The sequence below is a fragment of the Heliconius melpomene genome, chromosome 13 (genome assembly GCF_056956725.1).
Source record: "Heliconius melpomene rosina isolate 202511_hmr_F chromosome 13, ASM5695672v1, whole genome shotgun sequence".
Lineage (NCBI taxonomy): Eukaryota > Metazoa > Arthropoda > Insecta > Lepidoptera > Nymphalidae > Heliconius > Heliconius melpomene.
Window position 1 is genome coordinate 1,830,629 of NC_140401.1, and position 17,443 is coordinate 1,848,071.

The 17,443-nt window shown below is 31.1% G+C and overlaps 1 protein-coding gene across 1 annotated transcript in view; it reads right to left on the reverse strand.

Moving 5' to 3' along the window:
- Tet (Ten-Eleven Translocation (TET) family protein) overlaps positions 1–17,443 on the reverse strand; it is an 80,090-nt gene that overhangs the window by 18,815 nt on the left and 43,832 nt on the right. Inside the window, exon 3 of the mRNA XM_085195791.1 lies at positions 4,225–4,242. Coding sequence (XP_085051917.1) covers positions 4,225–4,242 — 18 coding nt within the window. The remainder of the gene's footprint in view (positions 1–4,224; positions 4,243–17,443) is intronic.

Below are 17,443 nucleotides of genomic sequence, written 5' to 3' on the forward strand. Positions count from 1 at the left end.
AGTCAACCCAACTGTTTTACAATGGCGTTAAAGTATAGATTACAGAAATAAGCACTTTTACAATAAAAAAAGCTTTTCGGAATGATAACATTATCTACCAGGCAAGAGCTTCTCATATATAGAAGCTTAAATACAAAAAAAATGAAATCATTCAGACTGTAAAAACATTTTCACGTTTGAAAACTTATATATTATTCTTAGAAGCCCTGAAAGTGACTTATCACCAATAACTATGATAAAATGTAACCTACATTACATACTTAATGCGAGCATTGTATATAATTTTTAACTTTATAACAAAGGGGTAAAGTTTGATATTAGTTAACATGGAAGTGTATACGTGATTTAGAAGTGCTCGGTCAGAACACGTGTTACACCACGTTGGCCGATATTTATTCCTGCCCGAGGCGGGAGTGTAGGCACGTCATACACTCAGTTAATATTTGATTGTAATATATATTAATACTAATAAGAAAATTTTACTTTGTTGGCAGGTAGAATAATACCAGTAATATAGAGGTACGTCATTATCTTCTTTTTAAAATCATTATTGTATAATATTTAGGTATTTACTGTTTACTTAAATTTAGATTTCTAATTCTGTCTTTTCTCTGGTGTGGAGGCGAAGCGCCGCGTTGAGTTCCGCCTCTCTACACGCAATGCCTTCAGAATTCGGCGGAAAGTGGGGAACGGAATATCTTAACACTAGGTTCCCTCTGCTGAGATATTGGCCGAAATTGTATAATTTTTTCAATTGATCTCAAACTGCATGGCTAATCCGTGAAAAAATACCCATAAATGTAATCGACTCGACTTATAAATTCTACTTTTGTATTTAAAAACATACTATCTCTACATACAAACTGTTTGGAAATGCTAGGGAAAATACATGTTATGAAAAGTACCATGGCTATTGTCATGTATATCAGGCCGACTATCTTTCGTGTCATGCTATCTCTGTCTGATGTATTATGAATGAGAAAGACAGATGCCAGATACACTGGGTTTTTCAACAACCTTACTTGGTTGCTTGGTAAAAAGTGTTTTAGAAGAAAGAGGCCAAACCAAAGAGGCCAAGCGAAGGAGTATCTACATAATAATAGATGATAGATTACGATCAATTCTTGACGTGCGTGACAAATGATATTCATAAATATACGTCCTACTTAAGTGCACTCATTTATTATACTTGCTTTAAAATAGTAATGGTTCTGTGGATTCAAATTGGACCTCCCATAATTATATTATTATACGATTTTATTATATTTGATTGCTTTGTCTCGGTATTTGAATGAAAAATATCTGATTATTATAATACATTGCATACTATAATTAATAGTTTAGATGATAAAAATCGAACCGTCCGGCGTAAAACTAAAAAGATACCTATATAAAAATATTTATGAATTCCTATTGAAACTAAAACATTTTAAATTAATCTGAGCAAACATCGATATAATTTAAATAACTTGAAGGTTAACCGTGCTGTGTCGCGATTGACTCCTCACCTTCCTTATTGAGCCTATTATGTTCTTGAATTGATTACTTCCGCAAGATCTACATATAAATAGTACGTACATACATAATATACGTATTTATATAATTATAAATATTATATATATGAATATAAAATATAACAAATATAAATAATATACGGAGAGCGGAGTGATCTTTGACTTTGTTCTCTTTATTTTTGTAAGGAAAGACCTAGTGATAAGTGATCCCTACGTTTGGAAAGATATGTTAGACGGCAGAACTTAGATCAGTTCAGGAAATTACTTTTATTATACATAGTAAGATTCGAACCACGTTCAGTCGGACACGTGGGCCTTTTTCTATATAGGTTAAAAATTATACCTAGGTATATTAAATATATCTTATTATATCATTAAACGCTTAGGTGTTGTTCTATAGAGTTAGCTAGCTAATAACAATATAAAATATTTTGACAGCGATTACTTCATATGTTCATTGTCTTCATAGTAAAAGCTTTGAATTTGTTATGTTATTAGTGATGTATTGGGTACATACGTTATTCGATAACGATTCCTCGATTGTTATATAAATAATGATAATGTTTAATAAATATTATTTCATTGCGAACGGTAATAATTCGCGGCTATTCCAAACATCCGCTCCTCTTATCAAAACATCTATGTTATTTGACTGTGAATCAGGCTTGATCAATAATATCGAAATATACTGGATTATTCTATGAATTAGGAACACATTGCTTGGTGCAGCAGCTAGCGGGTTCATATCGGCATCGGCATTTTTTTTATCGGCATCACGCTGTATCCCGCATACAGCAGGGTAGGCTGAGGGAACTCTAGTTTTAAGACACTCCGTTCCCCAAATATAATCATTAACCAATGCTTCCAGCATTTGAAAGCATTGGTTAATGATAATGATTTTTATCTAATTATCTAAACACGATTATATATTTTATCTGTAACCACATATTGGGCAATACGTCTTACATAACTGCTATGCAAGATGCAAATTCCTTAGGTTTACATGTGAAGTATAAATTGTATAGTAGAGACGCCCCGAGCGGCGTTCCCCAGTTATTGCACAATGGAACAAGTCACATGAAAGACTGTGAAACACTGAAACCTATACAAGCAAGTTGAGATGGAGTTGGGAACTAGAAGATACAGTTTGGTTTTGTGTTGCGGTTACCATTTTAAATTAACCTGAACCTTTTGGTTTGTTTTAACGTTTAACTCAAAGTTAAAGTTAAATAAATCCTTCATTTATCATTATATTATTTTTACTTTTAATTGAAGTATTAAAATCTAATCTATTTAAACGATAGTGTGTGACTATTTTATTTAAATGCAAAGGAAAGTTTCTTTACGACGTCGTAATAAAAATAATGGTACATTTTTCCTGTCAACCACGACTACAGCGTAGTAGTGGCTGGTGAGTAACCGGGAAGCACGATATGTGGGGGAGCGGGACAGCGCGCGTGACGTCACCGGCGCGGGCGCAGAATGGCAACCTCGCTTAAAATGTTTTGTAAATAGAACGATTGTTGTAAGAGCGAGACGCACCTATGCAAACGAAAGGGACGGAGAACATGTCAAAAAACAAAATTGAACTCTATGGGCAAGAATTATGGAATTCAGAATATGTTTCTGGAGTTTTTTTATGTACAGTTAGGATATTTCCGAGCCGCTTGCGCGTGTAAAGCTTCGAGTAATATTTCTTTATCAGCAACTCTTTCGTTTATTACGTTAGTTGCAACGGACTGATTAATTAATAGATTAACGCATCCGTGAAGTTTTCTTCCAACAAAGTTAATTAAATGTTTAACGTTGCGTAATCTCGTCTTCGCAATCTTTTAGCTATTTTAGCTACAATGTCGTCCTTGGACTCATTGTTGGTTCTTTATTAACGTCCCCTTTGGAAGAAATTGAATTTTATAAAAAAACTGTATTTACTAAATGGACAGGAAAATACAATTTTCTGTATTATTATTTGTACTATTATTGAAAAAGTTGTAAGAATAATAGAGAAACACTCCTGTTATTTATATTCCAAATTATGACAGCTTCCTATAGGAGTAAAGGAAGCGAACTAAGAGCACTTTAATTCTGTTAACGCAATATTACACTATGGGTTATATAAGAGGATATTTAGTACTACAGTGTTATATTAAACCCAATGTACTATATATTTATAGCTTGAAATATATTCAACATGATTTTGAAAAATATTAGATACTCCTAATTTCATCTCCCCTCCGTCAATATATACGAAATAATAAATAAATAAGTGGCGGGCGGGGGGTGGTTTCAGGCCGGGGTCGTCGACACATCGACCGCCCCCCCACTCCCCCCACACCCTCCAGTCGTATCGAACCTTCGCGGATGTGATATGTCTTAGTTATTTTATTTAGGCATGGTAAATAAATGTACAGTCTACTCTGAATCGAAATGTCAGCGATTATTATTTTTTCATATTTTTAATAATATTTTCAATGTTGGAGAACACACAAAAAAGAAGTTAGTTTATAAGTACTGTGATAACTACACTGTTCGTGGTCATATACATTAGTAAATTAAAGGAAGCTCTGCTAATAACAAAAAAGTTATAATAACAACGCGAAATGAAAATTAGAATAGCACAGGTAAAATGCAACATAAAATAAAAGCTGTACGAAAAATAAATAGAGACAGCTAAGGAGAGAAAAAGAAATGTTTTATCTACAATATTTACCTTGATGTCTTGTAAGACCTGTAAACAATTAGATTCATATTAGTTTAGAAAACATAATATGGCAGACTTATGTATATAATATAAAATATATTAAATTATGGTTGATGGCTGCCATCCTGTAAGAAATTTCTAAGTAAGAAAAGATATATATTTTAAAATACCATTGAAACCGACGCTACTCAGTAGTGTGTAAAGAAAGATAGGCAATCAAATGCGGGCGGCGGGACGTCGATCGACAGAAATGACGAAGACTGGATGGCCTTATAGTTTTGTTCAACAGTTGAATAAAGTTTAAATAAATGCATAGATACGTTGGTTATATAAAAATAAACATATTATAACAATCCAAGAAACTCTTATTGCATAGAGTCTAATATATTTTTTTGATTCTTAATGTATAATTTATTTAATTTTCATACTTTTCATACGATGATGAATATAAATATTAAAGTTATTAGAGATATAGGTAGTTTTCTTGTTACGTCACAAACAAGAAGTTTATTCCGTCTATCCAGCAGACTGATTAAAATCATTATAATTTGATTTTTTTAGCTTCAAGCCATATCCTGCATTTAGCATGAAAGACCAATAGGAGTCTAGTGTTAAAACACCCCATTCCACACTTACCATCCGTTTCTAATTTTCAAGACATAGCATGTTGAGTGACAGAACTCAACGCCACACATGTTATCAGAGCGAGAAGGTAAGAATAATTAATTCCCCTGAGTGGGAATCAAACCGAAAACGCTGCGTCTATTAGACGGTGACTCACTACGCCACGTCGACCTCAAATAATAGTAAATAGTAAAGCATAATAGAACTTGAAAACAATTTCACAATCAGTTTTAAAATTATCTGTATCACGTAAGTTGTCAGTAAGCTTTTATTAAGCTTTTATCGTAAGTTATATTTACTCCAAAGTACAGAAATTGCTCTGAGTGGTTTCTAAGAAAGTAAAGGTCGCCGTCTCAGAGTGACCCAGCCCTGATAATCATCGTTTGGACTTAGGTCAGGTTTGTTTACACTACGTTATTCGTTCACTCTATGTTATTCGTAGAGTTGTTTGACTTCGCAGTATAAGTTTATTTTGAATAATTTGAATGCGATCGAAAGGGATTCGAGGTCTTGGTCATTATTTAAGCGATCACTGTTGGAGATAGGTCAAGTTTATATATACAATGTATTTATATATACTGAAAATTTATTAACTGTTTACTAATTTTGATATATATATAAAAAATTATGAAATTCATTGAATATATATGAATTTTTCTTTTTAGATTCTTTGTTTGCTGAGACTGGATAAAATTTTAAGTATTTCTTTAGCTTCCCCGAGATACTGCACTATGAATGGCGTAACTCAATGCCGTACTTTGTATTGATAGAGCATAGTTTTCTATAGGACCAAAATAGACGCATACATTAATAATACCCCATATTGCATAATGGAGAAGTTTTGCAGATATACGTACATCCGGATAATAAATAATAGTTTCATTTATCGTCACGATCCGCGTGAACTATCGCTGTTCAAACAAGTGCTGAACTAGAGCTAAGCCGAACAGGTGTGTTAGTTTTTTATCGATTAAACAAACGAACTGGAGTCGAATCAAATTTGATATCGGATTTTACGTAAAAACAACGATGCATTTTTTAGGCTTTTCTATTACATGTATAATAAATGTATTCTGTTTTTGTTTTATAAAAATAATAAGTAAATTTGAAGATGTTCAAGTTTCTATATTACATTGACTGTATAATATATGGCAACTTTGTTAGTGCAGTAAAAATTATTAATATTTTAGGATCAGTGTAAATTATACAATCACAATTTAGTTATTTTTATCCGCCAAGATGGCTGAGTAAGTGACGGGATTACGCCCATTGACATTTTTTATTTTCACCTCTAAAGGTTATAGATGTAAAAAGGTATATACAACACCTATAGAACTAAGGCAAATATGTTCCTGACGAGAATTGCCGTCGTGGGACATTATAAAAGCGATAGTTATCGACTTGGGGAAATAAAATAGTTTTAATTCCCTATCATATTAAGACAAAATATTGCGTCTGGTCTGTCTGATGAATCTGACGAGTTTCAAGATTTAAAAAAAATACACACAAACTTCTATTACACGAATCCAAAAGTTTTTCTGTTAGAGGTTTTAAATTCACCATAACATGTATTATCATAGGTAATAATCATTGTACAACACTCGCTAACAGGTGCTAAATCGCTCTAAATGGCGTCGTGTATACTATTGTACCTACTTGTGTTTAACAAACTGCTTATTTCATAATTCCATTAATATATTAAATAATTTATAAAATTTAATTTATATGTAATTTAAATAATATTATTAGATGTGACCTTGTGTTTTTAAAATAAAGAATATAGTTTTAAATGTTAATGTAAGAGGAATTTTTTAACTAAAAATGTTACAGATATGCTAATTTTATCATTGAGAATTATAAATAGCATTCGTTATTTTAATTCGAATGTTAAAATTGTACAAGTTTTTAAATATTAATGTGAAGCAATTTACAAATTATTTTAATATGTAAAATGTATAAAAGTTCTTATTAACCATTCTTTTATATTCTTTTTATTACAAAATTGTAGAATCATCAGGGTGTTGCGGTTTAATAGCTTTATGTAAAACATTATATTAACTTTTCTTAGAGCGTAAAATTGCAAGTTTTAACGATTTCTGTAACGGAATTGCTTTGCATAAAATTAATGAAGAAATCTTTAGGCGAGTACGATAAACGTTTTATGTACTTCTAATATTGTATCACGTTTCATTTTATTATGAAATATTCTTACATTGTACAAACACTTTATAGTTAAAACACTTGTAACGTAATCAACGCAAATACGAGTCAAATAGCAGAAATATCGGATAAAACGGCAACAATTTGCATTACAATAATTGATCCCAGTTTAGATCCGGGTCCCCAGCGAGCGACGGGTCTGGAGGAGGTATCGTCACGCACAAGTTCAAGGGCGGGATTCACCGGGATCCAGCAGTCCCGAGGGCTCGCGATCAGCCACTGAATGGAGCGCTTAGGTTTGTTTGTAAACAACGTTTACATTTTATTGTAAGTTCAATAGCCTTACACCTGAATTGAGTTCAACGTTCTGGCTGTTTGGAGTTCACTAAGGGCTCTCTATTGATGCTTGTACTGCTAGTAAAGTTTTAAACGCGTTTACAACTTGTCGGACTTTTAGCTTTCGATCTTTCGTCTTTGTGGGGTTTCTGTAAGTTTGGTAATGAGGAAATATTTAATTTGTAGCATTATTTTTGTTTTTCAACAGCGTATAACTAACTATATAATTAAAGAATAAAATAGGTATATTTTCAATGTCTATTAGCAAATTCAAATATTAATTCTAAAAAAATACATTGCAAGTATAATTCAATTTATATATATATCATATATTAGTTTTTAGTAAAACGATCACCACGCTCGTACTAACCTACCGCAACGCAAGTCACGTTCATAGGCGAGAATGCTCACAAGAAAGGTAAGCTAAGGAATTTTATTTTTATTTCCGAGATTCCGTGGCTTTCTGTTTATTTTATCGATATTTACTATATAAACGCACCGTTTAATTTCGATAAATGTACAAAAATACAAACAACCTACGTATCTATCTATATATTACGTACTTGTATAGTTTTTAAAGAATGTAAAACAATCTACATATAAATTATTTAAGTATTTCAGATTCTATAAAATAATTCCTAGTAAATAAATAACATTTAAATAGTAAATTTACAAACAAACGTTATCGTTGTACTAAATGGTAGGATCATAAGGTGACAGCGGCGGCGCGCCGTCTAGCGCCATCTCATCGCTCTGATATAAGAACCCCTTGAAATAACACTCAAATCAACAAGTACCCACTCACTAGATACACGAATGACATCTTTTTGATATAAAAAGTTATGAACTAAAACATTAAGATAAATAAATTAATGTTTTTTTTCAACTTCGGTTGTTAAGACGTTTGGTAAAGTCAAATTGTATTGAAAAATTGCCTTAAAATTCCTTTTATCTATGTAGCCTACAGACCATTGATTGGTATATGTAAAAATTTTATGTGTTCTTAGAATATATTAAATGTACTATATAATATGTAATTTTTCATTTTAAATAACTTTACAGTGTGTAAATATTAACTTAAATATACACGACATATGAAAATCATTACATACAACATAATTATCATATGTGAATTAAGACCGTTCAAGAAAGTTCCTTTGTCCTATTGTTTCTCAATACTGCTAATATCGTTTCATTTTTGAGTAGAAAGCATAAGAGAAAGTTACAGATATGTCTACTAAATGAGTCCAAGTGAAATTTTAAATAATAAGCGGTAAACTATATGTTAGTTTCAATATTTGAATGTGATTGAACCATATTACAGATAAAAAATATTTTTTTACGTTAAAAATCGATATGAAAAGTGATTTTTTATTCATTTCAATAGAACATATGAAAAATAAAATTATTTTTTATAATAATATAAAAATAAAAAATATGTAGAGTTTTTAATTTTTAGAATGTGCCTTGGAAAGCATGACACAGGCTAATTGTACCTGATATGAGTCGTAAACTCAATTACGGCGCTCGCTACGCGCAGAATTAAAATTTACACTCGCCGTAAAAGCCCCACGTGTAATGGATGACTACAAAATTACGTTTTTTGTTCACATTCCCGTACATTTGTTATATAATGGAAATTCAATTGTAGAGATCGAAATTTTAAATAGAGAAGTATTTTATATTCCTTGATTTAATGTTTGATTAAAAAATCATCGACACATTAAAGTGTTTCTTTTTTAAGATGGCTTGACGTATTAAATATTTTAGATTAGGTGATATACCAAATTAATATTTAAATATGGGAGGAAATTGTCGTAAAACGGGCGCTTCCATGACATGAAATAATACGTCGGGTACATACTAGATATACCAATGTAAAAAAGGAAATAATAAAGCATTTATTTAGGAAGAAAAGTAATTATAATCAGACTACAACTTAACTAAATCAGTTAAACGGATGCTAGTTTAGCATATTTTTCTATAATGTTGACTCCATTATAGAAAAATATGGTGTAGAATGTTAAGTTAAATACGTAAGTATAACTATCTTCTAATAGTAATTTTGTAAAATTATAAATTATAATACGAGAAAATGAGAACAAATACTTTCTTAAAGTAATCTTATATTGCGATAGTTTTAATAAGTAAAGAAAGTTTTACACACCGTTCGATAATAGTCTAGACTCAGTGTAAAAGATTGTAATACCGTTATCAGTCTAGAAACTTTCAAGTCTATTTTGAATAAGAGTTAATTGATGTTAGTATTTTTCATATAATTACTTTTGAAACTATTACGAAAATATATTTATTTTGCTTTAGATAAAAAACAAAATGTCTCTACATTTCTGTAACAACACATCCCCGTCGCATATTGGACGTTTTTAATTAACAGACCGTTTTTAATTAAACCAATATTAATTTGCGAATACGAATCAAAAGTTGTAAACAAATGTACCTACATTGTAGGTACACGTCACTGGCAACGTGCAAAAGTAAAAATGTACGGGTTTCACGGTATTCCAATTATCTCGTCTGCCTGTCCATTATTGATTTTCACTTTTTGCCCTTCCGCGGCCGTCTGCTTTAAAACACGCTTATTAAAACCCTGCGTCCGTCGCTGTGCCATGTGTTGTCACAGGACGTGGACGCCAAGGGAGGTTTTTACTGTAATTTCAGGGTCGCCCTTATTTATGGCCAAGTTCAAATGACAATTCCCGTCGCTCTACTGGAAGATATTTTTATAGGCCATGCTTGACCAGAATTGATTGATTTTGAATTGATTGCGCTGATTATTTATTAGCCGTTTTTTAATTAAATTTCTCAAAGCTCTTGTTTTACTATAAGTTTATTTAGTTTTCACATATCTTATTATAACTTGTCTGTACTCTATTTTTTAAGAGATAAGCAATAACAACAATTATAATACCAGGATATGGCTAAAGTTAATTTTAATAGTTTCAAAGTGTTTGATGTGTGCTTAGAGAAATTGCAGCTTTGGATTGCGTTATAGTAAGCATAACATGTATAAATCAGCGGAAAATTTAAAATATTTTGTCTTTTCACAAAATTTTCTCTGCCGCAACGCAAAAGACCCATGACGATATGCTAAATCTAACGTTGTTTCATATTAATCGGATGTTATCATACAAGAGTCGTTTATTTAGCGTCGGAATGTTAACAGTTGTACGGTTCCACAAATTGAGCGTGCGTGAAAACCACGTGTTTTTATTTACACCACTATCAAACAGCTATCGGCTCTCAATGGATCGAGGCCAGAATGACCTACATTTTTCGCCGCGATACGCTGTGCGTAGTGTGGGCGTCAATTGACTCAAATGTCAGGCTTCGTCATTGCCAAAACTAGCAATTTGAAGAGATTGACCGGTATATTTCAGGCTCTTGTGGATCGTTGAAAGTGAAAATGGTGAATCTTATTTAGATTTTCCCGTAGTATGTAACTTACTTTTAAAGTAATTATAATTTTCTTACTACTATATAGACATAATACATTAATATCACAGATATTCAATTTTTATTTAATAAAAATTAATATTGAGATATTTATTTTTAGATGTTTTATAACCAATCATAAATAATTTTAATTTTCACTAATTAAACAACATGTACTACGTCTTAATAATGATATGGTTGTAAATATGTTAATGCGTTGCCACACGTGACGCGGAACACATTTAAAAATAGAATCACGGCTTTGATGAAGATAAAAAATGTGATATGATACGTACAGTGAAACATAATTATTAATGTTTTTAATTTAACTTACTTACTTACTTTAATTTTACTAGAAATCAAAAATAAAAATCTGTTTAAAACATAAAAGCTTTCACTTTAAATGTTCACTAAATAAAAAAGTATGATCACAAATTGTCTATCCATTTTTTTATTATTTGTTCAGTAAAGTCAACACTATCATGATAACTGATATTGCCTTATAGTTTTGTACTCGGAACACTTTTGTATCTTATCTATTCCTATCCTGTCTATAAGTTGTTGGAAATATTTTTGTTTGCGAGATTTTAATTAGGCTTGGACAGTTAAAAGATAAAAAAGTAATTTAAAATTATCATGAACATTACAAATGTAATAACGCCTTGTAATAACGTTATAACAGATTAGTTTCATAAATAATCAAATCATACATTTTCTTTTTACGATGATTATTATATTTTTAGTTGCAGCAAGACGCTAAAAAATAAAATGAGTATATTTAATATTTAAATTGTATTGTATAATATTTAATATTAAATTGTAATCATTAGATTTAGATTACAGAACTTTGTAGTAATTTAACTTTCTAGCAAAGTTTTAATTAAAATTGTTTAAAATATGTTTTCGGAGCATTTTTATAATAATATGATAATATAAAGAAAATATAATTCATCATTACAAAGAGAGCGAAGTATAACTGTAGTTAAATTTAGCTTAGATTTTCAAAGTACGGAGTAGTAGATCTGAAATAGAAATCGGTCAGGAAAAATTATAGAGATTTTTATATAATACAATTAAGCAATAGAAATGTTGATAAAATTTGAATAAATTAAGCATTTAACGTAGTGATAAGCGGTCAAGCATCAGTCATCCATCAGATCGGACGGTAACGCTCTACATTTACCGTCTTAGTCGCGTGCCGTAAAGTTTATCGACCCTTATAATATTGTTTTTTTAAAGGATTATTATAATGAATACACAATATTAATTAGTTTTATCATTTATGTTATAATATTTTTTGTAGATAGATATATACGATAATTGGGAAAACTATTAATACAAGAAAAATATTGAAAAAAAAAACAAACCTCAAAATTTCAAAACCGAGATGGCCGAAAATCCAGTCACAGATTCAAAAAAATAAAAACAAACACAGTTCACACACGTTCGAAATTTAAAATAATCCGAAGTGATTCGCGCGGGAAGTGACTGCAGTCGCTCGTATAGGCGCGTGGCGAGTCCGGAACGTCGCACGTGACTGAGCGAGCGAGCGCGCCCCCGCGCCGCCCCGCGTAAACAAATTACGATTTTGTAGATACGTCGAGATATGTCGAGATGCGATGGACGTATAGGAATTTTTATGGTTTGACGTTTATTTGACTTTGTTGAGTTTAAAATATTTTAGTATTATGTTAGTTTTTAGTTGTGGAAGGTCATAGTGTGTAGTACTATTATAATATGTAGAGTTGGTACTGTTGGTAGAGCTTATTGTTACTTACAAAATATTTTTATACTGAAATGTTAATTTTTAATATTGATAGTTCAATATGAAACAATTATGTTAGTAGAAATCAAACACTATCATTAACTCCATAATAATAATTATACCTACTTACATATATATGAGAAAGGTCATGATATTAGTTATGTTTTATTTTTTAATTTATGTACATTACATTACGTACAAAAATGAATAAGTTATATTTTATTATTATAAAAACGATATGATTTATTTATACGACATTTAAAGTTGGGTCATAAATCATTTATAATAGGCCATTGTTATGTTAAATATCACAAGAAAATGTAAAGCAAATCGAAAGAATCGGATCTTTATAATATCAATTGAATTGAATATTTTAATATGCGTCAGCATACTCGTAAATGTATCAAAGACTGAATTGTTGTTCTTATGTTTTTCTTACATTTAAAAAGAGCAAGTGAAAAATCTACTGCTCCAAAAATAAATACTTGAAAATAAGTATTTTGTCGACTAGGCATGGAAAATTTCATGAAATAATTTCATCTTTATATCCATCTTTTACTGTAATACTGCATCCTAGTATAGATGCTGTATAATAGTAACAGATCATAGTAATCTAACTAGACCAGCGAAACAAAAACATGAAGTAATGTCCCTAGAGTTTGATTCAAACCTACATCTATCGCATCCTAAGAATAAATAAGTTGTTATGTAACAATCAAATACAAAAATACTCGACATGAATTGTTTATTTCGTTCTTGAACTTTAAAAAATGTTATCGACAAGCTTGCGCGTGGCCTACACAAATATTTGATGCGACTGCTGCTTGAGTGCAATATTCCATGCAAATGGCTGCCATAAAAGAAATTGCCCTAATTTTATTTTAAATAATACATACAATGTTTTTCATTTATAAAATGTCATATTTTTAAACATGTAACAAAATCACAATATATAATTAGTATATAACAGGCGATAGATCTCAATAATGTTTTTTTCATATAAAAACCAATATTGAGGTCTGTTGTGGAACAGCGGTACAAGCATGCGATTGTAACGCCAAAGGTTGTTGGTTCGATTTCTACTGGAGTAACGGTAACGAGGCAAAACGCGGCGTCAAGTTCCGTCGCTCTAAAAGCAATGCCTCCAGAATTCGGAGAAAAGTGGGGAACGTAAGTGGGTCTTAGCATAAAGTCTCCCCAGGTTCCCTAAGCCTATGCTATGTGCTCCTGCACACACTGCACACAGCGTGAAAAATAAAACATAAATAATTGAAATCTTTTTATTATTATATTTTAATTAAATTTATCAAAAAAGTTAATAAACGAAACACTACCAAAGCGTGTGCTTTTTAATTAAAACTTTTTAATTTGTTGTTGCCACCACAAGACGTTAAATGTTAATGACATTACTTCGGTCGCTTATTTCTTATTATTAGTATATTTTTATCCTTTTTTGTAGCTATAAGCATATTATAAAATTAAATTTACTTACTTTATAAGTTTTAAGTGTTAACATGGACACCATCCAAGGGTATAAAATAATTTACATGAAGTTCATTTACTTTGGGTAATATAAAGTTTATAATATTTATGTTTTCTCATGATATTTCCGGAGAAGTTCCGTATCGGAGAGCGCTCGAACATGTTAATTATCGCGCATCTCTACATGATGAATGTACTTTCTTCCCTCAATACTTTACGATAAGTTACCTGGAGTAATATTGTTTACGATTCCTGTCTTATATATTATAATTAATGTATTTTACTTAGGACGTGTTTTGTGAGTAAGTTTTTATGTATGTTTCATGTAAAAAAGTTTCTTGACACAAGCATGACACAATTACATAGAAGATATTTGAATACAATGGTTTTAGAGTGCAAATTTAGTGCAAATTTTATTTTTAAATATATTATGTTCATTTTAGCATTATTATAGGAATTTTTGAAATGAAATGAAAAACAAAGTAACTAACAAATTGCCATAAAATAAAAGCATATTCAGCTTATATAATATGTGCAATGGCGGCCTTATTCTTCTAAGCGACCATGAAAGTACGATAGAATATTACAAAAAAGAAAAGGCAGAAGAGTGCAAAAAGTATCAGGTCCTAGTAACAGACTTAATACTGATTGAGCTTTTGTTTATCTAAATATTTATTTTTATTTAAAATAATAAAACAGCTATTTCGATCTTTGTTATTACGCTAATTATTAGCCCTTATATATAAGTGAAGTGATTTAATGAACAATTAACTAGCTACGTGTTCCGGCCGCGGCTCGTAGCGCCGTAGACGCGTTCCGGTCTACGCGGTGCTTATGCAAAAGAGGCCGATATTTCATCGCCGCCCGTCTATTGCAGTCCACATTATCATAACAATCGCGGCCTCCGCTAAGCGTTTTGCTCGGCTCTATGAATTTATGCACGTGGACCTCGTAATATACATAATTTCATCTATATCAAGAGAAGATATTGCTCGAATTTTGTATTAGATTAATCGATTTGTTATAATCGATCATATATGACATTATCTTGACGATGACGATATCTTAGCGGTCAATTTTTTTTTCGTCGACACGATCTGTACTGATAAATGTTACCAGTTGAAAAAAATATATAAAAAAATTTTCTGTTTTTTTTCTTTTTTGAGTTATTTTCGCTTAAGGGCAAGTAACATGTTTTATTAACATTTGGCTGGCAGATTTTGGTATACTTAAAAATATTATATTGTCTTTGTTGATTTTCGTAAAGTGCAACTATAGACAGTCGTGGTTGCATTATTCAGCTGAATATGCAATTAAACGAGGGCAGTCGGAGAGAGCGGGTGCGAGCGAGAGGGCGCACCACTCGATATTATATTGAACAAGTTTATAACTACGTGTATTAGACGAACGAGTTCGTACAGCGTTTTCTCATTTCCCGGGACGAAACTTTTCTAATATTATAGTTTCATTCATATTGTCGGTAGTTTCGCGGAGTTTTCTTTCGTGGAAAATGAAAGACTATTTCCATAACTATTATTTCGCTTTTATTGCTTTGCCAGTTTCTTCTGCTTCAAATAGATTTGTTAAAGTTAGAACTTTCCACTTTATCGCTTGGAAATAATGTTTATTCTCCGTAATTGAACAATTTCTAAGTTTATTTTTTATTTTTTTCGCATACTTTTAATACAAATATTTTGAGACAGTACGTTAACGGAGTTTATTTAAATAAATATGTAATAAATTCTTTTTGTTATTTTATTTATATTACACTAATAATTGATTTTGCTTATTTACGACTATTGAGACTTTTAATCACATGTAGCATGGCATTTTTATTGAAAGTCCACTTTGCATTTTAATATTTAATCTGCGGCCGCCATATTGTCGATCTTACGACCGGTAACATATTGAATAAACATGCTCGACCTATGATTATAGATGATTACAGGCGATTACTGCAATTACTCAAATTGTATACCATCATCGGCCGCTTCACAATATATATTTTATGCTTTATTTGCTCTATTTGTATGTTATTAGTTTACTTTTTAAGTTGTTCTATGAAAACAGGTATTATTTTAAAATATTTGCTACAGTAGATACAACATCTACATGTATATAAGAGAGCACAGAAATTGAATAGAAAGTAAATGTTGATTTTTAATTATGTAGAGCTCTGCAATTTATGCAGGACCGTGTCTCAGTTTTCTGTGTAAACACCAAGAACGAGCTCAATTTGCGTTCGAGAATATGCGCTTAAACAATCCAGAAATTATAAAGAATCCGTAGAAACCTTATTTAAATTTTGTTTATAAAAATAGCGGACCGGGCAAGCGCTTAGGAAGTAACGACTTCCAAGTTTCATTAGAAAAAGTCTTTTGTCGTCGAGTTAAACTTTTGCACAATGGTCGTAATTAAAAGTTGGTAGCACTGCGCGGTGACAGCAATCCACCATGTCTCGGCCGTCGGTGAAAAGGGCGCCAAACTTCCACAGATAAACAACTTCTCGCCTTTTTGTTGCGATTTGAAAGATCAAAGCTCTCAGTTTTAATAGAGTTTAAAATGTGAAAGTCAAGGTCTTGCTTCTATCTAAACGTTATTATTTCCTTGGGTTATTTTATAGGTTATTTTTATAGGACACCCCGTAAAGATGTTAATAATTTAAGACTTTTAAATGTTACTTTTATGATACAGTTATATCGATGTATACCTGTATATTATAATGAATTACTTTAATACTAGGTAGGTATTAAAAATTAAAAATATTGAACAAGCTCAAGGCTTAGTCAATAATTATTTATTTTTCAAAATCATTTTAATAGTGTACTCAATAATAAAATTCATCGTTATATTGCGTCAGTAAAATACAAATTTAATTATCTAACGTATCATTTTACAAATTAATGACCATACGATACGGAAATTAAGCGCTATAGGGAAGAGGGGTAGACGTTCCTCCCAGGGTGTAGGGGGAAGGTGGGGGTCTAGAATAGCAATCTAGGGAGCCTGAATTGTCTGGTCGCTTGAATGGAATACCTGGCGTTACTGGCTGGCCATCACTACGAAAATACATTAGATTTAAATTAGTACTGTAAAATACTGAGCGTATTTCCTATGTTAAATTATAATTATTATAACTTAACTACAAAATTTAATTTGGTTACATTTTTTATAGATTTTTTTTAGTTTTTTGTCGCGGCTATGTAATTTTATATATAAATGGATTCATATTACACAATAGTTACAGTATTTTAGCCAATAAATAATTGATAAGAAAAAACTAAAGCTCGAAAGGCATGTGAAGTATATTATATTTAAATTTCCACATACTCATCGATTCTCATAACAAGTCTAATAAGAATGCAAATGGATTCTGGAAGAACAAACATAATTCCATTATTAGCGAAG